The following is a 27,350-nucleotide window of genomic DNA, read 5'->3' as shown; positions in this document are numbered from 1 at the left end:
TCTGGGTTTAGAATCATTTCCTGGAGTCCAAAGCATGGAGTTAGCTGCCTCCAGGGACTACTGGAGCCTACTTCTAGGCTCTTAAAACCCCCTGACTGCAGAAGCCTAACTAGCAATCTCAGAGGCAGCTAGCCCTTCAGTCTCTTCTCTCGAACCCTTCCTTCAGGCCCCCCAGCACCAAAATAAACAGGAGATATCCTTGGCCATCAAAAGAAGGTCACAGCACACTCAGCACATATTTGGACATTCTCTTCTCCTTCCAAGGCTTTTTGTACTGTGTCCCAAACGGAGTTCTCAGGCCACCAGCTGGGGAAGATGGCCTTGGCTGGATGGCAAAAGACAAGCTGGAACCAACACATGTGACTGCTATTTTGTGAAAACAGAGAATTCTGAAAGTGGAAGGATACAGTGATTGATCATTTGGGGAGCAACCAGGGCTGGGAGTCGGGATGCAGAAGAGAGGACCGGGCACAGCACAGCTCCTGGACAGAGCGCTCAGTGGCCTGGTGCTCCAGGAACACTGTCTGCAGCCTCTGGGTTAAGCCAGCAGGGGTAAAAGAATGCGACAAGCACCCTTCAGGCTGCGAGGTCCAGGGTTGACGGCACCTCTCCCCACCAACTGCCTTGGCATCTTTTCCCAAATCTTTTGGGTCATAGGAGGGTGGGAGGCGATTCCCACCTTCCACACCCAAGAATCAAAAGAAAGTGGATCTGAGACATGGTAAGAGGCCTCAGGTTTAAATCTTTTTTTTTTTTTTTTTTTTTTAGGGCTGCATCCATGGCATACAGAAGTTCCCAGGCTAGGGGCCAAATTGGAGCTGCAGCTGCCAGCCTACACCACAGTCACAGCAACGCCAGATCCTTAACCTCCCGAGCAGGGCCAAGGATTGACGCTGCATCCTCATGGATACTAGTCGGATTTGTTACTGCTGAGCCACAAGGGGAACCCATCATGAGGTCTTTTGATGGAAGAGACCAGGAGCTAATGCAGAAATGGCAGAGAAGTTAGGAGTGGGTGCTCTGCGTTCAGACTGCCAGGGTTCGAGTTCTGATTCCCCTTTGATGGCCTCTGAGATCTGGAGTAAGTTATCTAACTTCTCTGTGCCTCAACTTTCCCGTCTTTAAAGTGGGGAAAATACAGCACCCACCTCAACGACGTGTTGGAGGATGAAGCAGTAATACACACAAAATGCTTAAACAGTGTGTGGCATGTGTACACGTTGAAAATCTGGAGTGTCACCCAAAGTGCCTTGTCTGTTGTGGACAAGCAGCTCTCTGGAGGGACAGAAATACATGTCCTCCTGGACAGCACGGATAAAGGACAGGTAGGCTCCCAGTTTGGTGAAAGGACACATTAGGCTGCACCCTTCCTTAGCCCACTTTTCTCCTAAGGTCCTCGAAGACAGACCGTCCTTTCTGCCTGTACTTAAGCCAAAGCCCTGCTTGTCTGTCCGTTTACTCAGTGTGGCACTGCTGTGAGAACCAGGCTCCTCCAGGCCTTGCCCTCCCGGACTGAAGGGGCAGCGGCCCCACAGGGTGGCCTGCTGCTGACCTAACAGGCTTTCCGTGGGCCAACCTCCCCCCTGCTCTGGTCTGGCACTTAGGCTCGGCTGTGGAAAGCCAGAAAATGAGGCTTTCACCAGCCTTCGAGGAGGCTGGGTGGCAGGGACAGCAGACAGAACCATCCTGATCTCAGCAACGCGACAAGAACGCCCAGCCGGCGGCATCCAACTGCCTCTGCCACCAGCGCGGCCTCCTCGGAGACGGAGACGGGTAGGTTTCCTGTTGTGTCAGCCCCATTTCCTTCAGCAACATTATCCTGCAAACAGAGAGCTACTTTGAATAAAGCTCTAAGGTGTCCTGTTTCTGGCCGGGGAGGAGGGGAGGAGGCGAGGAGGCTGAGCACCACCGATTCCCCAGTTCTCCGGAGAGAAGCATCGCCGAGCCGTGACCTCTCTAGACGGCGCTTCTTCCCTCTCCCGGTCCTGAAAAGCTCTGTTTGAAGACAAGAAACATGCTGGCTTTCCTTTATGACCTCAGATGGGCAAGTTCTGAATGGCAGCTGGGTCTATTACACGCAGTGTGAGAGGGTTAAACAGGACAGCCTCAACTCTTTATAAACTTTTGCCCTGTGGATATGTACTCATTGGCGGCGGTACAAGACTCGAGCTGTATTACACGCCTTAACGATATGGTTCAACTGTCGGTCAGGCTTGGGCCTGGCCCTGGGCCAGACCGCAATCAATGGGACACAGAACCTCCCCCTTCAGATCATCACGAAGGCTCATATTATCTCCTTTTCGTCGTGCTGGTTAAATTTATGGAGCAGAACCCTGAAGCCGCATTCCTCGGCCTGGGCCGGCCCACGCGGCCCTCCCTCCCTTTGTTCGGTACTGTAAGCCAGCCGTGCTTCGGAGGACTGCAGGGTTGTTAGTTCAGGCACTGACTGTTTGCTCATGACTGAAATGAAAGGAGTTCAGTGGAAGGGCAGAAGGACAGCCCAAGTGTAAAACCCCATCCCAGCAGGCCCTGGGCCCCTACGTACTGGCCCTGAGCTGCTCCTGAATGGACGGCTGCACGCTATGCTCACAAAAGCAGGCTCTTTGGCCTGCTCTCTGATAAAACGGTGGCGCAGCAGCCAGGCCCTCCTGTGGCGCACCTCCCGGGAAGCCGTGGGCTCCCGGGTACCGGCAGGCACACTGGCCCCGACGCAGCCAAGAAAGCAAAGGGAGCCATGTTTGGGCAACATCCCCCCCGTCTTGCCAGGTCCCACGGGGGATGGGGCTCTGAATACTGCACTGATTAGTACCTGATCATTTTTAACCTTCATACAGAAAAAAGTAAATGTATTTTCAAGTCTTGGCTTCAAGGGGGCTACAGCGCCCTCGCTGAATGTGCGCGTGCGCATGCGCACGTGGAGGGGCGGCGTCCCTAGAGGACAGGGTCTCCCGGAAGCAACAGACCCACGGGGCCGGCCCGGTTGCTTTTCACTTGTGATCTTCAGTCCCTCTGACTGCTGCACAGAGGGTTAAACAAGCAGCGTGATGGATGGGACTTGACTTTAGTTTTAGAGTTTAACCCACGAGGAGTGTGATCCACGAATGGCTCTCGAGGGCTGCGTGGGCAGCTGGCTCCAAAGGATGCCATCCGACGGCTGCAAAGGCGCGTCATCCTGGAGCTGAGCCCAGGCTCCCCACAGGAGGAGCTGTGAGTCCGTGGTTCACCGCGTACGTCTCGTGTGCCTCGCGGCCCAGCCATGAAATGAAGCTCCTGGGCTGACTTGTGGAAGTCTGGGATGATCACCAGAACTTCTCCAGGCAAGGCCCGAGCACGACGGAGAGGGAGCAAGAGGAACAGAGAGACCAAACCCCAAAGCGAAGACAAGAGGAGAAGGTCCGGTAGGTAAGCCTTTGAGAGGCATCACTGCTGACGTTGTAAGCGCTTTCCTGTCAGTTCAGTCTTGTAAGCCACATTAGGAACACAAGTCTAAGGCCCAAGCTAGTTTATAAAAATAAAACCAGAACAACCTGCACTAAGGCATTTTCCGATTCTGGGCAGAGGCGGGCTTCTTTGATGGAGTCTTCTGAAGCCAGTGGCCTGTTTCCAATCAGAGCCTGGTTCAATCTGCAGGTGAAAATGGTGCTTCCCGACTCAACGTAGCCACGGTTTCTGAATGGAAACTGTAAATTCCTGCATTTTCCTCAGAAGGCTCCCTTATCCACCGTGTTGATGTTAAAAGATACGGCAATGAATGTCATTCCAAAGTCTCAAGCACCTTTGTGGGGGAAGATAGGAGGTGCCATGGAATGAATGGGCCGTAGAAAATCATCTCTTGCTATGGAGAGTCCCTCTTCTCTATGAATTCTTCTACTGTGTACTATTTGTTCTGGTTTGTTAAAAATGTAGGTTTATAGGAGTTCCCTGGTGGCCTAGTAGTTAAGGATTCGGTGTTGTCACTACTGTGGCTTGAGTTCAATCCCTGACCCAGGAATTATGACTTGGGTGCAGCCAAATGTATGTATGTATATATTATACACACACACACACACACACACACACATTATAGAGAACCACTAACATCAGGAAAGAAGAGGCAAGAAAAAGCTAGGTAGGCTAATTTAGGAAATCCCCAAGAAAAATGTGTAATCCGTTTAATCTGTCTCTAGTTATTCACATACCAGTGCGGGTTCAATTAAGTCTTTGGTTATAATAATACCTCACATCTCCCAGACAATCTACAGAGTGCTTGCACACACTTATCATAGCTTCCTGGATACTGATAAAGGAGTCCAGTCTCCCCGACGGTCAGTGCATAATAGAAAGGCTTCTGAAGGCTTAGTTTTGGCCCATCGTGAGCCCAGAGGCATCAAGAATCATTGATATGTTAAAAGTTGGAAAACCAGACCCACTCCTGAGAGTGGGACCCTATTACAGGCCAGGACAGACTTTGAGAACTTAGGGACAATGACCTGGATGCCCCCACCTCCTGTTGGATTTTCTCCATCTCAGGGTAACCCTGATGACCATATTCCAGGGACAAAGAAATCCTAAGTAAACCAGGAGTACACGTCCCTTACAAAAAAGGTTGTAGCTGCGACAGCTGATACATTTGCCCAGAACTGGCCATGCTCACTTCTCTCCTATGTTTTCCGGACTGCCTTCTCCATGAGCTACTTGGCATTGCTGTTTCCTCCAGCATTGAGGGCAGGGCTAAGAAGGGCTAGTTTGGGAAATAAAAAGGAAACATGGGGGGTTTGGTCTCTTTTTAGGGCTACATGGGTGGCATATGGAAGTTCCCAGGCTAGGGGTCAAATCAGAGCTACAGCCACTGGCCTACGCCACAGCCACAGCGACATCAGATCCCAGCTACGTCTGCCACCTACACCACAGCTCACGGCAACACCAGACCCTTAACCCACTGAGTGAGGCCAGAGATTGAACCTGTGTCCTCATGGATACTAGTCAGATTCGTTTCCACTGAGCCACAATGGGAACTCCCAGGAAATAGGTTTTGAAATGTGCTTTTTCACACCATACATGCCCATTCTTGGTGCAAAATGGCCTGTCAAGGCTTTTTGGTTTTGTTTTGTTTTTAAACCTTGATTTCTTGGCCATCAGCTAGAAGAAACTGGGAACACTCAAGTCCTTCTAAAGTGCCGAGCACGTGGGAAGTGGTCCATTGACAAGGGGTTTTACGGAGGCTGCCCTCGAGTCCTCCCCACCCTGTGTGAGCCAGCCTGTCACGTTTAGGGGCACTTTAGTCTCCCCAGAGGTGAAATGAGAGGGAGGGCTGGGGTAGTGACAGAGCAGACCTGGCCACAGATTCCATGCCTCGGGGGATGAGATGTAACCAATTTAAATGGGGCTTCGCCAAGCTGGGCTGGGGCTGGACCAGCAAATGGCTGCTGGGGAGAGTTTAGGTACATGCTGCCTCAGACTCACCGACTGCTTTTTTATTTTTAGAAAACATCAAGCTTTCATATATCTGGCCTGGGCTTTCTTTGTCCCAGTGCCCAGCTTCCTACTGAGGGTGCAGCCGGCCCCAGCGGAGCCCCTGGTGCCACTCCTCCAGGGCGTTACACCTCAGCCACGCAGACTGACCAGGGCCAGGCTGACCCTCACTCCCTTTGAGGCGGGAAGACGGAGCTGAGGGGGGGATGGAAAGCCGTCTGCAGGAGGCCACAAAGCAAAGCAGTGTCAGAGGTGTAATCAGGGTTCTGGTCTCATAGCTGATAATCCAGTACCCAAAGGGAACATCCAGATAGGTTATTTTGATCACAGAGGCTCGCGTCAAAGAGGAACTGATCCTACACGGACGGAGTAAAAGAATGCGAGCTGCTGTCCCTTCAACACAATAAATCAGAAAGATGTGCCGGGCAACTCTGTCAGCTCGACCAGGGCACTTTGGGAATAAAAATAAAACCCCATGAATCCTATCTCCAAACATAAAGAAAAGATAAAAAAGACCCATGGTGTAAATAAAAGTGTCTTGAAAACTAAAAAGTGTCTTCGATTAAAGGATCTTAAAAATCTGTCACTAGAGCACTTTCTATTTATCACATGGTCAGCGTAGGTCTAAGTTCCAAATGCACAGCCCAGCCTGGGTAGCCTCCCTCACCCAGCAACACCCAGAATTTCCTAAAGGAGCTAAATTTCTGGAAATAGGACAGATGGGAAGATGAGTTTTTAAATGAATTACAAAATGAACATTTACAACCTAGAGAAAACTCATTTCCAAGAAGACTTAAAGCTTTATAATAGCCAAAGTTCTCTCCTAATTTCCTTATGCGGAAACCATGAAATAAAGGGTGCATGTTGAGAACAATGTTTCAAAGAGCTCATCACACCCAGCTAGAAATGAACAAAGGCATTTTTCCTTTCAAACTCTACCCTGAACCCAAGAGCATTTTTTTAAAGCAGACCCCAGGGACCCAGGACCGGGACTGGGACCTACATGATAACACTGTTGCGAAACCGTCCTCGCGGGAGTCAGACAGATAAGCCCTCCGCAGTTCCAAAAGCCTCACTGAAGGGGGATCTGATTCCACAATTCAAAACCCTTCAACAATACTAAACAGTGGACTGTCATGCGTCTGGAAAATATAACCATTTTTGAAGAATGCTTTCCAAACCACGTAATGCTTTTAAAGCTGTTTATCAAAAGAGCTGGATGAGCAAGAGTGGCCTGAAACAGCGTGTCAGCTGCTACAGGGTCGCATGCCCCATCCGAATTTCCGTAAGCGCTCCATCATTCTCGGCTGTCCGGCCTCTGGCAGACAACAGATGCCAATGTTTGCAGGCATTCGCTACATAACTTTTACCCGACAAGCCTGGCTCCGGGACAGATTTCCATGTCATGTGGGGCTTTTGGCTGAACTCTGCTCGAACCCAGAGGCATATCATTTACAGCAGACACTAACAATAGTTTGGGATCACCTGCTCTTCACAAGCGGGTTCAGAGCAAGTTCGTGGCCTCCACACACCTTTTCCAGTGCGGTTCTCATCCACAAAGCCTGAGCGCCCAGGTGGGTTCCTCCACCCAGAATCCCAACCACGTGACTAGCACAGGTTTGGAGGCCTGAATTTAACTGGCTATTTTTGAGCGAAGAAAGAGAATGAATGGGAAAGACAAAAGCCCGACAAAGCACATGAACTCCCCGTCCTGGCACGACCGCAAGGGGTCGGCAAGTTTTCACAGAAAAGGGTAAAAGTAAGAGGTAAAGATAGAATCCCCGCTTCACTCATGCTCAGCGCCCCATGTTCAGAGAGAACACCGACACAAATGCCATGTCGGGGGCCCTGATTACACGCCACATGTCATGCCAAGGGCTTTATACACATTATGTCATCGAATCCGTGGAACCCCCCCATTGAGGTGGGCATTATTATTCCTGTTTCACACGAGTCAAAGGAATTTCACCTCGCAGACAGCAGGGGGAAGGACATGCTCCAGGCCATAGCTAAGAAATAGCAGCGAGATGACTCAAGCCCGGGGCCTGCCCTCTGACCTCGCATTGCAGACATGGGAAGCAGGCAGTGCTGTGGGAGCCCCTTCTTGGTCCCTGCGAATGCTTGCTTTCTTTTTGCCCTGGCTACCGCCGGGCTCCTTCCTGTTTCTTCTCCAGAACTGGGGAAGACCGGTGATTTTATGTTCTTTCCACGTCTTTCTGAAGCAAGCGCTTCCCTTTGAAGAAGGACCTCTTGCCCTTGGAGTGTCAAGATAAGAAAACTTTCAGCAACTTCCCTTGGAAACTACAAAACACCCATCAGCACCCAGGATCTAAGTACAGTTGCTCACCAGCTGCCGGCCCCTCTGAATAGCTTTTATGGTTCAATGAGGGGTGGTGACAGGGACATGTCACTACCGTGGGGTGTGCTATTTCTTTCATGTTCCTGGCATCTGACAAGAGCCTTCCACAACCTGTTTCTTTACAACACACAGAATGAGCGATTAAAGACTGGTACCAGACTTAAAGTTGGGGTTGGGACCAGCAACTACCTCTCTCCAGATGCATCCTCAATCTTCCCGGGAAAGAAGGGCCACTGACCACCTAAGCGGATGCCATTCAAAAGTTGTCCTGATGATTAAATGAGATAATGCGGGTAAAGAACACAGAACATCGTAAACACTCAGAGTAAAGGTTTAAAAATGTTCGCAATGATGTTATTATTTATGAACGCCATCAAACCGAAAAGAATCTTTTAGCAGAAACAACGTATGTGGATTTCAGTAGAGCCACATTAATTCAGAGCTACTGGTTGGATGTGGAGGAGAAAAGACATCAAGAAAAGATGAATGAATTAGTGAAAAATCTAAATTATAGGACTTCTGATTAAACATGACAGATTGAGTCCAGAGACCCCTCTAAAGCGAAAGCAAAGGGATATAAATGGCACGGATCCAACAGGATAAAGAGAAGGTGTCAACAATATTTCAGAAGCTGAAGAGCAGATGGACAAGTGGTGCTGAGATGTAAGCCTGAGGGAGTAGCAGCCGCAAAACAGTGAGCCAATGAGCGTGTTAACCCGAAAGAAGGAGGCACTGAGGCGCTGGGAAGGCCTGGGGCATCAGGGAGGACCAGGGAGGCAAGCGGTGAGCTGGTGAAAGCAGCAGGATTGGCTGAAAGTCTGTAGAAGAAGCAGTGAGACTGGAGGTTCCTCTCCCCCTACTCCCGCAGTCTGCCCTCCAGCAGAAGACAAGCATCAACAGGGTCCCCAGAGAGAGCCCCCCTCTCTCCCCCCAACCCTGTGTGCTGATTGGTACCTCAGCTTTAAATAGGAGGAGAATGGACAGTCAAGAAGCACCAGATATCTCGGAACTGTCTCTATGCAGCAAAGAAAAAGACCAAAAAAACAAACGGGAGAGGACGAGGGTGCTATCTCCGCAGAGAAACTAGAGGGCAGGGGGCATCTAGGGATAACTTTCCAAAGGAAAAGATGTAACAGATCAATTACTAAACACATGTTTTTGCCACACCCACAGCACGTGGACATTCCTGGAGCAGGAATTGAACCTGAGACCCGAGTCACTGCAGTGACAACACCAGATCCTTAACTTGCTGAGCCACAAGAGAACTCCATCAAATACATTTTAAAACACATATAGAAGAGGGTATGGGAGTTCCCACTGTGGTGCAGCAGAAATGAATCTGACTAGGAACCATGAGGTTGCAGGTTTGATCTCTGGCCTTGATCAGTGGATTAAGGATTCGGTGTTGCTGTGAGCAGTGGTGTGGGTTGCAGATGAGGCTAGGGTCTGACATTGCTGTGGCTGTGGTGTAGGCCAGCAGCTATAGCTCCAATTTGACCCCTAGCCTGGGAATCTCCATATGTCATGAGTGTGGCCCTAAAAAGCAAAAAAAAAAAAAAAAAAAAAAAAAAAAAAGCAAAAGAAGAGTGTATGGATGTATCAGTAACAGGCAGAGGAAAAATCTTTTTTTTTTTTTTGTCTTTAGTTGTTGTTGTTCTTGTTGTTGTTGCTATTTCTTGGGCCGCTCTCGCGGCATATGGAGGTTCCCAGGCTAGGGGTCGAATCGGAGCTGTAGCCACCGGCCTACGCCAGAGCCACAGCAACGCGGGATCCGAGCCGCGTCTGCAACCTACACCACAGCTCACGGCAACGCCGGATCGTTAACCCACTGAGCAAGGGCAGGGACCGAACCCGCAACCTCATGGTTCCTAGTCGGATTCGTTAACCACTGCGCCATGACGGGAACTCCTTTTTTTTTTTTTTTTTTTTTTTTTTAAAGTGGTTACTGATTCCAGGGAGAAAAAACAAACTAGAAAGTTAAACCGAAAAGGAAACATAGTCAGAGTAACCTATGTGGCTTCTCTGCGAATGCCACTTACGTAGTCACAATACTGCGAAAAAACAGAATCCTGATCTACCTGAAAAGGATGATATAACCGCAGTACATTGAAAAGTGGGGCAGGGGTGTATATAGAGCAATAGGAAGTCAAATGTTGTCAAGAAATAGCACTATCCTCATTTTTTCCCCCTGTTTAGGAACATGGAGATAAATGCCTCCAAACCGAAGAAACAGCCAAGGTGCTGAAGGCGGTTGCCTCTAGGGGCCCAGGAATCAGAGGTAGGAAACAGGGCCACTGGCAGTTGGTTTTTTATTTCAGACACACAAGTTTTCGACTTCTAAAAGTGTGTCTGTCTATGGATTTACTTTGATAAAATAAAATTTAGAAAAGATTAAAAATGGGTACAGGGGAGTTCCCATCGTGGCGCAGCGGTTAACGAATCCCACTACGAACCATGAGGTTGCGGGTTCGGTCCCTGCCCTTGCTCAGTGGGTAAACGATCCGGCATGGCCGTGAGCTGTGCTGTAGGTTGCAGACACGGCTCGGATCCCGCGTTGCTGTGGCTCTGGCGTAGGCTGGCGGCTACAGCTCCGATTCGACCCCTAGCCTGGGAACCTCCATATGCCATGAGAGCGGCCCAAAGAAATAGCAAAAAGACCAAAAAAAAAAAAAAAAAAGACCAAAAAAAATGGGTACAGGGAGAACATTATGGTCAAAATGATTTTTTTAAAACACTGTTCTTATTAATTGTAGAAACGAAAGAATATTTGGTAAGTATGTAAACGGTGAGAGAACAACTGAAAAATCAAGAGGTCATTAGCCAGTTGTAAACAACTGGTCAAACAGCAATGATTTGTTTTGAAAGGGCTGTGGGGGAGCTAATAATGTGGAAAAAATGCCTGTAAGTACCAAATAGACACCAATCAAGACACACATACAATATATGCCACCATACAAACGGAATTTTGTTGCTTTCAGGAACAAATAGCAAGTCAAAGCACTAATAAAGGGCTACTTCAAGAAAGGTATAGGGAACTTGCTTTAATGAACGGATAAGACTAACTTAATATTAACCACTAACAGCCTGATGATTCTCAGAAATCTAGAAGAGTCTCCAAAGCAGTCTGTCCTCTAGTACTTAAATCTTCTCCGTACCGGATACCTATTATATGCCTGGAATACAGTAGGCAGTCAATACTTCACCACTTGATGAATTTCTACTGTCAGTTCACCTCCGTATGAACCACTGAGCTCACCAAGCAATCGGGTCAGAATATCACGAGTTCAAAACTGGCTCCGCTGAATTAGTGGGGCCTCTCAATAGCGCAAACAAAACATCAAAACTCTGAGGTTCGCATCTTTTCAGTAAGGATATGAAAGCGTTCATCCATGGTAGTTTGGCCTCTGATGCCTTGGGAAGTGGGCAGGTGCCAGTCTTACTACCCTCACTGTGCTGCTGGGGATGCTCAGTACAGTCTGCGGACCAAGGAGCCCTGTCCTCTGTCCAGGCCGGAGGTACTCAGTGAGGTCACACTGGATTCAACCAGCCCCAACCCACCAGGGTGAGCCAGGACTCCTGTGACCTGTACCCCTCATCATGAGATGAGAAGTTTCGCTCTGACTCTGCTTTGAAGTTTTCAGTGGCCCCTGGGATTTTATGATACAGCTTGGGTCACCCCTGCCATTATCTATGTTTGAAGTATGTTTGGGGAAAATCGACGAGGAGCTGTCTCTGGTGTTAACAAAGAACAACTGCCCCATAAAAACCGCTTTCCACAAGGAGTTCAAAGGAGCTTATCCAAATAGTCAGGCTTTATCCTGCTCCACCTAATTTGCTAGGGTGAAAAACGGAGGTTTTGCCAAGTCAGCTCTGACAGAGATACACCTTCTCGATTTCCTGCGAGCACTCACTCAGGGCACTGCTGCCACAACCAGGTGGCCTTTGGATAAGATGGACCTTTTGCGCTTTGAAGTAATCTGCTGTGCACTCACCTGCTGCTAAAGTGAAAATTTATTGGGATGGTAGGTTAAGGTGAAGGATTAAATTAGGTAAATGATTGTGAGAGGTCTTTCTGATGCGTGATAAAATCTCTCCAATTGTTACTTCAAGAAACCCAGTAAAAGTCGGGAGCAAACCAGGAGGGCTGACAACTGTTGGCAGAAAGCCAAAGCGAAGCATCACATGACAGCGGCTCCTACAGTTGAATCCACATTAATCCACCAATGCCGATATGTGCCATTTATCAGCCGGGTGAGAGATCATCACCAGAGCTCCAAACAGTACAGCCTGTCGGGGAAATGAACCAGGGACAGGTATTTGTTGGCCAGTGGCATATTCATGGGGTCACAGAAGGTGCAAAGAGTGGCATTGTTTTACATCTTTGAAAAATCTCTTTAAGTCTTGCTTAATAGAAAACAGCTGCATTCTCTTATCTGCTTCCACACCCCATCTGTTGCAATATCACATATTGTGTAGTTTCTAGAAAACTCTGCTGTGCATTCATCAGAGAATATTATTATAAAAATACTTGTTTATCTATCTATGAATGAATGAATATATAAATATATAAAAATAGGTTTGACCTTACAGATCTCTGAAAGGTTTAGGGGTTCCTCGGGGGTCCTTAGATCATATCTTGAGAGACTCCATTCTAAAAGGATCCATATGTATAAATTTTATGCTAATTAGAAATAAGCTTCCTCTATGAATTACAGTAAATCCACTAAGGATATAGATTGGTAACACTGTTAACCTGATTTGAGTTCTATAAGCCCAATCAATATAAAACATTTTTTCTAGGGTCAACTGTGATTAAAATGTTTTCCTAACTCAATCTCGTTTCCCCTCCCCTAATTTGACAAATTAGTGAGAAACTTAGCAAAAGTCTGTCTTTGAGAGGCAGTCTGGCAAAAGAATACGAAATACAGGTACAGGGGCCAAGAGAGTCAGGCTGGATTACACTCACACCTACATTTTTCTCCACTGAAGATTACAAGGCTTTACTTGTATCTTGTTTTGGTTTTTTCTTTTTTTTTTTTTTTTTTGGTTGTGCCCACAGCGTGTGAAAGTTCCCAGGCCAGGGACTGAACCTGCACACCACGGCAGTGACCCCAGGTGCTTCAGTGACAATGCCGGATCCTTAACTGGCTGCGCCACAAGGGAACTCCGCAACGCTTTATTTGAAAAACAATGCTACAGCCTTCTGCTCTCTGGCTCTCCGCTAGCCCCCTGGCCTCTGTGTAGCACAGAATCCTCTTACTGTCAAAGCGCTCCAGGAGCCAGGGATATGAACGGAAACCTGGACCCTCTCTTTAAGGGAGACCCCAATTTCATCCTGAGCAAAGAGGAAGATTTTATAAGGGAAGACCACGACAGACATAGGGTTGCCATCAAGACCCACTGCCTCTGTAGAGGAATTCTACCAACAGTAAGTGGCTTTTCGTTCTTCTCTAATACACATTTTTCTCAGGGAGCAGTAGTCTTCTGTTTCTCCTGAAGTTCAAAGCAAAAATCTCAAATGCATATTTTACATAGGTAAGATTGGGTACCATTCCAGAGTTTTAAAAATCAAGTCACTGAACAAGGAAGGAGTGACTACATGTTCAAAGGCTAGACGCTTTCCTTTTTAAGTGGAAGAAACCAAAGTCAGAAAGCCATCACAATTTCCAGTCTATTGTCTTCAAGCCAAGACCTACTAGTTGAGATACCAGGATGGTATACTAAAAATGTACATGTCTGAATTCAATTTATTTTTACTTTTGGAAGCAGGATAGTGCTGTTTTCATAAAGCCAGCCATGTCTGCAAGCCAAAAATGGCAAAAAATAGACGTTCTCCTTTCTAGAAACGATTATAATGTACCATGACCAAAAAAGTGGTTTTTTCCCTAACAGATAATCTTGCATACAAATGAGTCATGGGATTTCAGAAATGGAAAGGCTTTTCTCAAATATGTGTGTTCAGGAACACACACACGCTTTTTTTTTTTTTTTTTTCCATCCACAGATTTGAGCTTTCCATAAGTTATAATGAGCAATGCATCGTCTGGAGCCTTTGAGTGAAAGGGGAGCACAGTGTTTAGGGTTCAGCAAGAGGGAAGAAGTCTGTCTTACTAAATAAGCTTTCTGTGCTTGTGTTCCTGTGACAGGAATTTTAACTTAAAAGGCAGGAAGGATTGTTAAGATGTTTCTTAAAAATACCGTATCCTGTAACTTCATCAGCTTAACATCAGGCCCGAGTGAGGCACTGAACCCCATTAACGCAGCTCTGAGCGCTGCTGTGGCTTCTGGGTTTGCCAGGAGGAGCAGGGGAAAGGATCCATCTGCCTTCCAGCGTTCTTGGGAAGGGCCTGGTGTGGCGAGATCAGGAGAACACTAGGCCCTCACCTCGCGCGCACACCCAGGGGCGAGGAGAGGACAAAGGGGCTCCCCTAGAGCCACGGAGCCCCCTTTGGACAACAGGACAGATACAAACAGTCCCTTCCCTTCAGTCAGATGCAAAACTCATTTTTCAGTTTCACTGAAATCGAATTCCTTCTCATGATAAAAGTGACATGTCACCTCACGCACTTGCTGCCCCCAGCAGCAGATGGCGACCAAGTTGATAGATAGATGCGCCCCAAGATGAGAAACAGAGCCTCGGGGTCGAACCTGTGCTAGGCTCTTGCTTTTCACCCGGACCAGTAACTGTGTCTTTATAGCGGTGCTACGAGGGTCTATGGAACTCATCTAGAAGGGTATCCTGTACTTCTTAAATGAGCAAGAGGCAGTGGCTATGGGATGACCTGGTCTATCTTTCTGAATGGATAATGAGAAATAGTACCTTATTAAAACCAACATGGGATAAACTGTAAAATTCACTTATAGCTTTAAGATAAAAGAGACACTTTCCAAGAGATGTTGAACTTGATTGGCCTCCAGCTATGTGGGGTATCAGTCCACCCTCCTCTGCCTTAGAGGGAACACTGGTGGAAAAAATTGAGAGTATTGTATATTGTAACAAACGTGAATTTTTATCAGTTATTTTACTTTTGAAAGTTCCCTATAGGCTTGACTCAAACCAATTCTGCTTGATGTGGTATATGTAACACCAAGAAGAGCAAATAAATGGCTGCTTTCAGAGCAGAACAGTTAGCAGCAGGGTTGCTGGACTAAGAGCAGGGGATGCTTTTCCTAAATCCCTTTGCTGACTTCCTTCTCACCTGTCCAGCCTGACAGCGTTCAGACTCTGATGACTCATGGGGGTCTTAACCCTTTTATCTTGGGTAAGATGCAAACAGGGTAACAAAAAGAGCTTTTCCTTAAAAAAAAAAAAAAAAAATCCACTTCATTTTCACATCTATGAGGCCATTAGTGGAAAGTCTCCATTAATTTCCAACAAATTTTTGGTGGCATCTTGGGAGTGTTTTCATTGAAGAAATCGAATATGCTCACCATCAGTCTTTTCTGTGAGAGCAACCAAAAGGTTACTCCAAAGCTCTCAGAGCAACGGGGATTGACGTCTACGTGTATCGTACAAGGGTCCTGGGATTCCAGAACATTCTCAGAGTCTGATGGCTCTGTTCGTAAAGACAGATCTGTCCTTTTCCTTCAGAGTCCCCCTTCCTCCTTATCTAACTTAAATAATGAGATAAGCTCCAACACTCCTGAGCTTTGCTAAATTAGTTTAAATATTTCAAGTCCTGCCAACTCCCACTTCTCCCCTCCTCTTTTGGGTCTTGACGAAAAAGGTGAAGAAGTATTTTGGAGGAAACCTCAGGGTCTCGGCTTCATAAATCCTCATCTACTACTTCCTTGAAATGGCACATGACCTACAGTCCACAGTGCAGGGTATTCAGAGCAATAAACAAGCAAATACACAGCTCAGGGTCAGGCCCTCCTCTCTTTTCCACGGTGTTGGTGCCTCCTATTGTGAAATGGCTGCTCCTGGATCTCTGCAGCTTCCGAACGAAGTATCATTTCAAAGACTCCCGGCAAATAGCACCACACCGGCTGAGAATGGGATGTGCAGCCCGGCGGCTGCCCTGCTCTGGCCAGGTCTCGTCAAGGGCAGCGGGCTTTTCTACATTGCTTCAATGGCACTGCGAGTGTGGCTGTGACTGTGCCATTTTCATAAACTTTCCTTGGGAACAGACAAATGTGGCTTGATACACGTAGACGAGAAGATGCAACCTGAGCCAGCAGAACGTTGCCTTGGAAAAGGCTTCCTACTTCAGTTCCAAACCACACATACTTGCACGGTTAACAAATGCAGCAGGGGATATTGGTCCCAGCATTCATGCTGAGGCCAAAGGCTCTGCTGTCCTCCGCCCTCGCCTCTCCCCCACCCCCACCTGCCTGCCCGAGGACTGTTAGATGGCGTGGAAATTTCGGGGAAAAGCTAGGTGGCTGTCTTTCTGAAACGCCTGCACACTCCAACAGGGAGAGGAACCTGGAAGTATTTTAATCGAATAGAACTCAAGTTGGGGGGGGGGGACTCCCTATAAATAAAATCATGTTCAAATAAACACAGAAAGGAGCCAATATTTCCTGTAAGGACACTTTTCAGAGGGATTACTGGAAGGAATAGTCTTTCACAGTTTTATGGCTCACTTTGCTATCATCTGCTTAAAATTTGGATCATTTAAAACATAGATGCTAAGATCTAAGCCTTCACTTGGATGAAATATCACAAAGGAAGCAGAAAGTCTCATTCCAAGAGCAGACTTGGAGGCTGAGCCCTGGGACTCCTGGGTTCTATCCCTGGCTCAGTCCCTAGGCTCAGGTCAGCCCTCGGTCAGAATCTCACTTCTAATCCCTTCAAATCATTTGTTAGTCCCTGTTGTCTAAACAGTGGGGAAAAACCCTGAGTAACACCCCTGGATCCTGTTCAATCAACTGGGATGGTTGGAGATGGTTAGAACTCACTTCCAAGAAATCAGGGTGATTTATCCCTAGGTAGAACCAGTACGTTTCTAAGAGATCACAGTGTCATCAGAACAAACCCTGAAGGCACTGAAACATTTTTCCACCTGCAAAAATCTTTGTGCTCCTTTAATGACTTTCAAAAGTAATATCACCCAGCATGTTATAGTTCTTTATAGTTTCCATATTAAAAGAGCTCTGGTTGGGCTTTTTTTTTTTTTTTTTTTTTTTGTCTTTTTGCCTTTTCTAGGGCCGATCCTGTGGCATATGGAGGTTCCCAGGCTAGAGGTCTAATCGGAGCTGTAGCCACCAGCCTACACCACAGCCAAAGAAATGCGGGATCCGAGCTGCATTCTCGACCTACACCACAGCTCATGGCAACGCCGGATCCTTAACCCACTGAGCAAGGCCAGGGATCAAACCTGCAACCTCATGGTTCTTAGATTCGTTAACCGCTGCGCCACGATGGGAACTCCTGGTTGGGCTTTAAATCTCTCAGAAATAGAATAAACAGGTATATTTATCCCCAGTTTATAGAGAAAAAACTGCGGTTTCTTGCAGCTAGGAGGCTTGACCAAGGGCCCCAAGCTAATAAGCAAGAGGGCTGGGACCCAGTGCTACTGTTCTCTAGGTCAAGTGTTCTTTTCTCTCTAATGCATGATGCCTCATTAATAACCCTACTTTTGGACCTAGACGAATGGATTACGGGAAATCAGTTAAAGAGTTTCAGAAGACTCTGTAATGCCTTTCAGTGCAAGGCTAAAGGGCCAGATTTCTTACAGGCCCTCAGTTAGCCTGCGTCTAGCACGTGCTAACTGCGGTCATGGCTTCCCCCTTTCGGCTCCTCCAGGAACAGAGAGGAGAGGCGGCAGTTTATCTCCCCCGCCTTTGAGCTTCCATGTCCGCAGGTCCATGGCTACCTGGCTGCTCCTCATTCATCACTACAGCTTTGTTTCTAGGAGGAGTGAGTGGAAGATAGCAGTTCTAGCAAATTCAGTTAGACAGCCTGATGGCTGTTTGCTCTGAGGCGAGCTGCAGAGCTGCTTTGTCCCCCTTTGCCTGGAACGTGATTCTTTCTTCCTTCACCCGGCCAACTGGTACTTATACCTCAGGTTTCATCTCAAACATCACTTCCCTAGAAAAGGCTTTCTTGACCCCATTGACCAGACGTTAGCAAACCTCCTTCAACTTCTCGCCTTTTGCAGTCCTAGAGTCTCACAGCACTTTGTAAATCTCCCGTGTCATTTATCACAGTTTTAGCAAATAATTTTTCATGTGATTGCTGGCTTTATGTCTGCTGCTTCTCAACTGGAAGTTATTTAAGACCAGGGACAGCCTTGCTTTCTGCTATGTTCCCAGGCCCGAGTTCTCAGGCAATTTCCCATCAATATTTACCAACTGAAAATGAAAGTGTGATGGATATACACTGGCTGACACCAAAAAGAACCTTCTGTGGCAAAGCTGGACAACTGGTAAAAATGACAATAACACCTTTCTTTTTGCAGCAACCATTCTGTGCCATTCTTGTGGCTCTTAAGAACCCAAACAAAGCTTTATCAAGACTTCCAAACTGACTTTGTATAAAATGCAAGTGATTGCCTTCTGCTCAACATCATTTAAGTTTGCAGCACAAAATAATAATATTTAATATTTCTAAAACTTAACTGGTATACCTCAACCCCCTTAGGAAACAAATCACTCAGCTCCTTGACCACTTTGGGGTGTTAAGGATAAGGATGGATCTTCTGGATTCTCTTCGGGGCCTGGATTTGCTCATGCCTCATTAGGGTCCTACTGTTCTGACCAAATACTAGATAGAGGTGGACTTCTTGAGCTTTGAGCAAACGTGGAAAAATTAACTGGAAATACTTCTGAAGCCTCACTACTGATCCTCTCCCCAACTTCATAAATGCTTCACAATATACGCGAGCCCTGTTTCAGTTCTGCGTCTGAGAATAGAATGTAGCTTAACTAAAGTAAACTCTACAGACCCTTTTTTTAAAAAAGCAGCTGCTTCCAGATGGAAGACATTCTGGCAGGACATATTACGTGGTCCCAGTCTACAATCCTAAGCATTTCCCCTACTGCAGCAATGTGTCACCAGGAAGGTTTCCTGGTGACAGAAAATGGATTCATTTTAATTGGGGACAACTTCGCTTCAAATTCTATTTGCAGGAGCGACAGGGTGTGGATGGCCCAGGCCCGAGGCATTCGAAAAAGGCTCACTAACTCACTCAGGGAATATCTATTCACCAGGCAGCAGCAAAATCCTTCTGGGCTTAAGTGGAGTCCAGCTTGGCCGGGGACTGTAACATTCACTATGCCCTTTGTTGATGAGATCCCCAATTAGTCACTCGGAAAAAGGGAGGCTAAAATAGGCCACTAACGAGAATAGCGAAGTTAAAATAGCCGGACTCTGTGGGGTTTGGAGCCACATGGGCTGTCGCTGATCTCCTGTCTCAGCTGGTATCCAGGCAAGACAGCACCCCACGGAAGAACTGCCAGCGTCCTTGGGGAGTTTCTGTGAGGTTAGGGGACTCGCTGGCCCTTTCAGATGGAGGGAGAACCAAGAAGGGACAGACCCGCATGGTGAACGGCAACTGTGGGGATTCCAGAGCCGCACCGTGGGCAAGACACAGCCCATGGCCTGGGAGTTTCTTAATGGGCGCATGAGGGTCTAGCTGGTTTGGTGAACAGGGGAGGTCTGTAAGGGTGCAATCAGAATTCAGACTCCTCTGATGAAGAAAAATGACATCACGCACACGTATATCCAGTATATGCAGATACAGATAGACAGATACAGATTTATCTAAGTATAGATCTGGAAACATTTACGCCAGATTTTTCATGTATTTACATTAGGCAGGTCAGGTTACATGAATTAAAACTTTTAAAAATCCCATCATTAAGTCAGACAGTGTGTGATTAAACACATCAGTATGGATTAGGAGAGGCAGCAGACCTGGGGCTGGAAACTGCAAAAGCCACTCCCCACCCCACGACCACTGACCTGGGGCCACTAAGTGTGGCTGTGTCTCTCACCGCCTGGGCTGTTTCTGATGCAAAATCCAGGGCGCCCGCTACTGGCTTGGTTACAGTGCCAACAAGCCCTTTCCCAAGGCCAGATATGAAACCGCTGACACCCCCTTCTGTTTTCACACCTTCCACGGTCGAGGTGATAACACTGGTCAGTCCACCAATGATACCTAGCAAAAAAGACAAGGGCCACTGTAACCTGGCCAAGGACAAAAGCAAAAGCATGTAAAGCCAAACCCCTCAATTCCAAGCACCCAGCAAGGCAAACTTAGGGGCAGAACGGCCCTCTCTTGATAGGCCACAGGCGGGCCAACTCAAGATAGGGAGGTGTGCAGATGTGCCCACTGAGTTTAGAGTTAGAGAATGGACAGTACAAATGAGTCAGAAGTAAAGTGTTCTGGACAGCTAAGAGGTTCACAGTGGCTACTTTTTAATTCCAGAGCTTGAACAGCATATGGGCAATCAGGAGAGGGTGCGGATGTAGGATTAAATCAACAGACTGGCAAAGAGGGCCCTTGGGGAAAGCTGGGATCCTATAAAATATAAGGCAGGGAGATAATTAAATATAAATCGTTAGTTTTCAAGGAATAGTGTGTGAGTGGCCACCACCACCAAATGCCTGAGATAGAGTAGAAGCTATTGCCCATTTTGCTAAGACAGGTGCAGGCAACTGGAGTGAAGGGTGCTGCCCTGACGAAGGGTTCACGCCAAGCTGCCAGAGCCAGCCGGGACCCTCGATGGATCAGTCCAAAGGACTAGACTAGGTCAAGAAGACATTCCCTTTTGAGAGTTGACAGCAATGACCTTAGAGAGCCTCAAAAGTGGCCAGAAATGGGCAGAGGCTGGAGAGGACACAGGCGCTGCACAGAAGATGCATTTCCAGGATTTGTGCCAGGGACACTCACAGGATGTTTACCCTTTGCCGGTGGGGGAGGAGGACGCTCTCTAGACTCTTCAGCTCTAGTGAGACAAATTGGTAAAGGAAATTCCTTGGGCGAGAATGCACTAACAAGTCACAGCATTTCTTTTGGATTCTGGGTCCGTTTGCTCCAGTGAGGCGACACGCCTTTCCCACACTTTTGGACAAAGTTGATGGTAGAGACAGAATGTAACTGAACCTGGGGCCAGCAGGGCCTACAGAGAGAACGAAGCCTGACTCCCAATCTTTAAACAAGAGGGATTGAACCGATTCTGGTTGTTCTCTTTTAAGGGGTTTTTTTCATCCTGAAGGAAGGATCTCACTCTAGGCTGCTGCTTTCATATAACCCAGAGCCCAGGGGTCCTCCCTGGATGATGCCACGGGTTCCTGGTCTTAGGAACCTGGAGGTATTGCACATAGCATCTGGTAGATTCTTGGTTGGAAGAGGGTTTGCAACCTCAAACCCGTCACCCATTTTCCCGGCACCCTGGTACGTCCACCTAAAAAGTGAGGATGGCCAGGCTTTCTCTCTGCACCATGAGGGTGTGGGACAGATAAAGGCAATTACACATAGCAAAGCACTTTAAAAGTCATTCAAAGTCAGTCCTCTAATAGTCCGATGCATATCATTACAGTTACTAGGAAGAATGATTAAATTGTATTCCAGATGACTGTGCAACAATCAACTTTTCAAGTCCATAAACAGATTAATTTCAGCTAAATTTTACTTGTAGCTCAATGTCTCCGTGCTTTCTGGTTGGGCAGGCTTAGGAAAAGCAGAGGCACTTTGATCCAAACCTCACCATTAGGAAATTTGATAAACAAAAACTCTGTCCTAAGCATGAAGAAAAAAATACGATTTTTTTTTATTATGTACATTCCTTCTTCCTCCAAGGTCAGATAATCAAGATTTGATCAGGTGTTCCCGTCGTGGCTCAGTGGTTTACGAACCCAGCAAGTATCCTTAAGGATGCGGGTTTGATCCCTGGCCTCACTCTGTGAGTTAAGGACCCAGTGTTGCAGTGAGCTATGGTGTGGGTCATAGATCCGGCTTGGATCCCGCGTTGCTGTGGCTGTGGTGTAGGCCAGCAGCTATAGCTCTGATTCGGCCCCTAGCCTGGGAGCTTCCGCATGCTGCAGGTGTGGCCCTAAAAAAACACCTCCCCAAACCCTAATTAATTAACTAATTAATCTTGACCTAACTCTGATAAGCTCCAAACTATGCCTAAGAATCTGGTCCACACACTGAGCATGAGCCATATACCAGGTACCAGGTGAGGTACCACAAGTAGCAAGGTGGACACGAGATGGTCTTCATGCTCTCCTGGCCTCACTGTCTATCAGGAGAGCAAAGCCCACCCAGCTGGCTACACCCACAACCCAGAGCCCTGGGTGCTCTCATCAGCACTGATTCTAGCTGGGGACAGTGGTGCTGGCCAGTGACATCTGTGTTGGAACTATGGGTTGAGCAGGATTTTGATAGGCAAGGCTGTGAAGCAGAGGAGGGGATGGCAGAAGAAACGTGGGTGGGCAAGGACCTGGAGGTGTGTCTGGGGAGCAGGACGCAGCTCTGGGTGGTGAAATACAGTGCAGCTGGGGGACAGGGGCGGGAAGAGCTGGTGGCGTTTACTTTCCTAGGGCCTTCAATGCCAGGCTTAGAAGTTGTTGCCGCAACAAAAGGCAAATGAGTCAGATTAAAGCATGCAAAGTCAGAAGTTCAGACAAATAGAGAGACTTCTTTCCATGCCATCACCTCCATCTTTTGGGCACATGGATTTATAATCCTTGTGAATGTATATTTATACAAGACTCAACAACATCTGGGCCACCAACCTGGCAGCCAGTTTCACGATTGGCTTTCTCTGGAAGGAATGATGGGGAAGCAGAAGGCATGCCTCGAAGCGGCAGTCCTACATGCTAAAGAGGAGTTCAGATGAGTCCACCTCAGGACTCTTTGGGGACAGAAGCCAGAGAACAGGAAGGGACTGCAACGTGCACAACAGTCTGAAAAGGAATGAAGAGTCCTCACAGGCTGAAACATCTCAGTTGCAAGAGAAGCTGGAAGGCTGGCAGGCACACCCAGACACCAAGCTAGGATTTCCTCCTGCAACTGGGCAGGCTGTGAGGCGCCTCGGAGGCGCCCTGGCCGAAGAGCCTGTCTCCTCCAGCCTGGTGTCACATGACTCACCGTGGGCCAGGCCGTGGATGCCAGCTACCAGGTGCTCACCGCTCGTGGCCGCGTGGTATCTGATGTACTCCCGCTCCGACTGATGGCGATTGTCCATCGTCTTCCCCAAGCCATCCGAGAGCGTCCCTGCAAACTGGAGTGAACGAAAGACAGACGGAAATGAGTTTTAAAGCCCTGGCACTCTTTTGATTATTTTAATTATTTTAAATAAATACCTGCCCTTGCTTCTAGCTGGGATTCAGTACATACTGGCTGAGAAAGAGAGATTAACGGCCGAATTACATACACCGTGCATCCCAGAAGAGGGATATTTCAAGCACTGGATACAGATCGAATTGTGGGATGTTTACAACTACTGGTGGACTTGCAAACAACTACTATAAATTCACGACAACATTTACCTTCCTATCGGAAACCTTACTGAAAAAGTCAGGGTATAACCAAGTGGCCCGGGGGAGGAGAGGTGAGCTTTGGGTTCTGTAACGCTAAAGAAAGAGGCTCTTCACTCCCAAAAAAGCGGGATTCAAAATAGGAAATGTGGCGAACTGTTGCTTTAGGACCTGACATCCAAAGTTTTAGAGATACGAACCGCTCCAAAGTCATGCCTTTTCTTTTACTTATTCAAGAGTTTACCAAGTGCCTAGGTGCCCAGCCCCGCTTGTCAAAAGAAAAAATGAATTACTTGGAAAGGTTAACAGGTAGGTCACCGCCCATATGAAGTGGTGGACTTGAACTCAGGACTTCAAGTGCAAAGTCCTCCCCGACAAGTCAGAGAGATTTTATTTATCCTGGCTTACTTTAACCAGAGAGGCTGTCTCATCCATCAAGGCTGGATAAAAAGGACATAAAACTCTGTTTTGTCACACGACAATTTGAAAAGGTTTAACGTGACAGTTAATAAACCACAGGGTACTTATCCTCATCATTCAGGCACAGAAAGGGGAGGATATCAAATATATAATTAACCTTCTCAGGAAGGATCTACCAAAACAAGTGGTTTAAGTGCCAATGACCCAGGACTAACCTTTTCGAAAACTCACAGGAATGTTATTTAGATATTGAGCTCAGAGGAAAGATTCAGGGCAAACAGCCCGCCGCGAAGACCCGGTGCACTGGTGGCCTCGCCAGGGGAAGGCCACTTCGCTCTGGTTTAGTGAGCAGAGGCACACCGATCTGCCCCAGAAGCCATCGATCCTGAGGCTTCTGACCCTGGGGATGAGGGAAGGTGAGTTCCGGGCACAGAGAGAGACCAGAGGAAGAACCAGCAATTCCATGTAGAGCCACGGTCCCTGGAGCAGGTCACGGGAGCTCGGTCCCTTTACTCTGACCAAATGCTTTCACTATCTAGGATAGTGATCACGGACCTTTCTGGGGATGCGGTCCCTAGCGTCACTTTCTCTTTGCCTAGTCCTCCCTGTCACTCCTTGTCTAATCACAGAACTGAAGTTAATGAAAATTAATTATATACTTTCCTTTAGGACAGAGACACCACAGGATTTTATGTCAAGCAGGGGCTTTCTGCAGGGACCCCACTTGAGGGGCACTGTGGGCCATGAGCTCAGGCGTCTGGCCAAACCGGATTCGTCTCAACCATCCCAGCAGCTCCATGACCCTGAGCCAGGGGCCGGCTACTGTACCTCCCTCCCGGCATCTGGAGGTACGGCATCGTGGCTGAAAGGATTAGTGACAGTGGCTCAGGGTATGGAATCTAGTTAGCATTCCTACTGTCATTATTAGTCAGCTAATTATTAGTCCAGGGAGGATCATCCTGCACCATTTGAAGAAAGCCTTTCGAAGGTTTAGCATTATGCTCATTTACACTAGGCTTTCACGTTAAAAAACAAAAAACAAAAAACCCCTCTCCTTCCAGCGGATAAACACCAGCCTTCAAAGTAAATTTGTGGAGTGGGACCATCTATAACATCAGAGTGTTGGACTTGGTGGTTTCCAAAATCCTTTCCAGCTCTGAAGCCTGTGATCCGTGGTCCAAGTGAGAATGTCTTTCTTAAGCACTTTCTCTGGGTCCCCGCACAGATGTAGGTGCTGCAGAGGATACAAACAACAGCAGCCTCGGACCCATTCTTAAGGATGACAGCCTCATGGGGAGATAACAAGGCCATACACAGAACAGCCAGCACCGAGAGCCCGGGACGCAAACTGACCGTACGCCCTTGGGAATCGAGAGGGGAGGGGACACGCGGGCCTTGTTTTGGAAAGCGCCTCTGCGCGTGTGGGATTATGGAGGGTGCCATGGTCCTCACTCAAGAGCCAGACGAAAATGCCTCTCCCTGACGCCACAAAGGAGGTGAGAGGATGATTCAACTCTCACTCTCCCGGAGAAGAGAGCATCTTCTTGGGAGAGATACTAAATGAAGGTCCCATCTACTTATTTCCGGCAGCTGACCAGAATGAAGTTAAAGACCTCATAATACCTTTTCCCCTAAGAGAACATGGGAGAATAATCTAGGCAAACTGCCCCAAACCAACCCCTCTGCCTTAACTGCCCCCTGTCCATCCATAAAACAAGTTTACTATCCAAAGCTTATGAGTGAGCCCATGCCAACGCTTGAGCCCATGCCTCAAGGCCTCCAAGACACTCCCAGCACCGACTGGTCTTGGGTGTTCTCGTACAAGAACCCATGCTGACCTCAGGAGGATGGGATAAGATGACCTAAAAGACCACTCTTCCCTCTCAACGGGGCTTCACCCACATGCTTCTCAGGGCCCTCACCACTGCGGGGGAAGGCGCCTATCCTCCTCAGCTTACTCCAGGACCTCCGCCTGAATGCCCACCTCTCGTCTATTAAACCACCACTGTGCAGGCCAACTGAACTTGTCCTTGGCCTCTTGGGAGTGGACGTAAAGAGTACAAAGATATTGTATTAACAGGAAACGACTACAAAAGCCTTCACCCCTAGAAATGCGACTTTGAGAACTTGGAAAACTTGTGACAAAGGAGAAATCTGTGATCCAACCAAACCCGTTCTGATGAGAGGTTAAAAAGGTTTTACGGGGAGAGATGTTTTATAGGAATTAAGCCAAAGCCAGTCAGATGAAGAGTCAAAGGCTGGGCTTGAGGCCAGTCCACCAGGCTTCTGGGTATTGAATCCAGGGCACCACCAAGCTTGTGGCCGTCTCTCACTGTGGGAGAACTTAGTCATCCTTAATGCCATCTCTCATTCCCCACCTTGGTGGAAAGGAAATCACACCCTGCATCTTATTTCTCCCTTAAAGACAGGGTGAGAAAACATGGGCTGGAGAGGGAGGTGACTCCAGTAAGCACCCTTGATGGGTGCCCTCCGGAACTGGTCTTCCCTAAGGCTGGCAAGTGTTTTACCCACGTCCTTGACTTTGAAAATGATCATGGAAGCAGAGCAGAGATACCCGTAAGAGCTACGTCATCATGGGGGAGGGACTGGTGCAGGCCATCCTTCACTGCCTCGCCCCAGTTCTGCCTCTGCATTTTAAAAGAATAGCCAAGGAGTTCCCGTCGTGGTACAATGGTGAACGAATCCGACTAAGAACCATGAGGTTGCAGGTTCGATCCCTGGCCTCACTCCGTAGGTTAAGGATCCGGTGTTGCCATGAGTTGTGGTGGAGGTTGCAGACACGGCTTGGATGCCCACGTGGCTGTGGCTCCGCCATAGGCCGGTGGCTGCAGCTCCGATTGGACCCCCAGCCTGGGAACCTCCATATGCTGCAGGAGCGGCCCTAGAAAAGGCCAAAAGACAAAAAAAAAAAAATAAAAAAATAAAAGAATAGCCAAAAAATGTGCTGAAAATCAAACTCGTGTTGAAACTTTTTCACAGCAGATGCTCCAAATGGGAAACGAGGACCGGAGGCAGATATTCAGACAAACACAAACTAATCCCAGAGGCACTGCAGAGCATCAGGATGCGAGCAAGTACAACTGGGCTCTGCACCCCGTCCATCAGCGAATCAGTCACACACGAATGGAACCCCTGCTCTGTGGCAGGCTCGTGAATGAGAAGCATAAATCAGAAGTGGTTTCTGCTTCCCGCCTTCAAGGAGGGAAGGTGGGTATGTGGCTTAACAGTGAGACACTGACACCTGAGTTGGGTTCTGACTGTGACATCTGATAGCTGCAAGACTAGTGACTTCACCTCTGTTCTCACTCGTCAAACGAGAGTGAGAACAGCCATCCACAGGGATGTGTGAGAATTAGATCATACACGTGCAGCACGTAGCACAGAGCCCGATACAAGAAGCAGTCAATAAAAACGGTGTTGTGTTACTTGAACTTCAATTTCTTCCTGTGCAAAGTAGGTAAAGTCAGATTCCGAGGGGCTGTTGTGAGGGTTAAGTGAGAGGATGGGCGGGTAGAGCCTCTGGCAGGTGCATGCCCAGTCAAGTGGGTGTAAAAGCACCAGAGCAGAGAGCACAGACCAGCGATGGCAGGGTAATCTGTAGCCGCTCTGTAACTCCAGTTGGTATGAACTACACCTCAACACCAGAGGAGCGTTTGCAGGGACCTA

The 27,350-nt window shown here is 47.8% G+C and overlaps 1 protein-coding gene and 1 long non-coding RNA gene across 21 annotated transcripts in view; one reads left to right on the top strand and one right to left on the bottom strand.

Moving 5' to 3' along the window:
* VPS13D (vacuolar protein sorting 13 homolog D) overlaps positions 1-27,350 on the bottom strand; it is a 256,641-nt gene that overhangs the window by 31,063 nt on the left and 198,228 nt on the right. For all 20 annotated transcript variants that reach the window (XR_002344906.2, XR_014807064.1, XR_014807062.1 and 17 more), the window contains 2 exons: positions 22,855-22,987; positions 19,722-19,917 (listed from right to left, as the gene is read on the bottom strand). Coding sequence is in view for 6 of the 20 variants with exons in the window: in XM_021095374.2 (XP_020951033.1) it covers positions 19,722-19,917; positions 22,855-22,987 (329 nt within the window). In the remaining 14 variants the exon portion in view is untranslated. The remainder of the gene's footprint in view (positions 1-19,721; positions 19,918-22,854; positions 22,988-27,350) is intronic.
* On the top strand, positions 402-6,003 carry LOC146402561 (uncharacterized). The gene is made up of 2 exons (XR_014807075.1): positions 402-3,398; positions 5,464-6,003. It is a non-coding gene; the product is annotated as an uncharacterized LOC146402561 (long non-coding RNA).

The sequence above is a fragment of the Sus scrofa genome, chromosome 6 (assembly GCF_054392235.1).
Source record: "Sus scrofa isolate SSC_HxYL_T2T_F1_AM1 chromosome 6, Sscrofa_HxYL_maternal_Yorkshire_Landrace_v2.0, whole genome shotgun sequence".
In the NCBI taxonomy this organism is placed as follows: domain Eukaryota; kingdom Metazoa; phylum Chordata; class Mammalia; order Artiodactyla; family Suidae; genus Sus; species Sus scrofa.
This window is presented reverse-complemented; position numbering and strand designations above follow the sequence as displayed.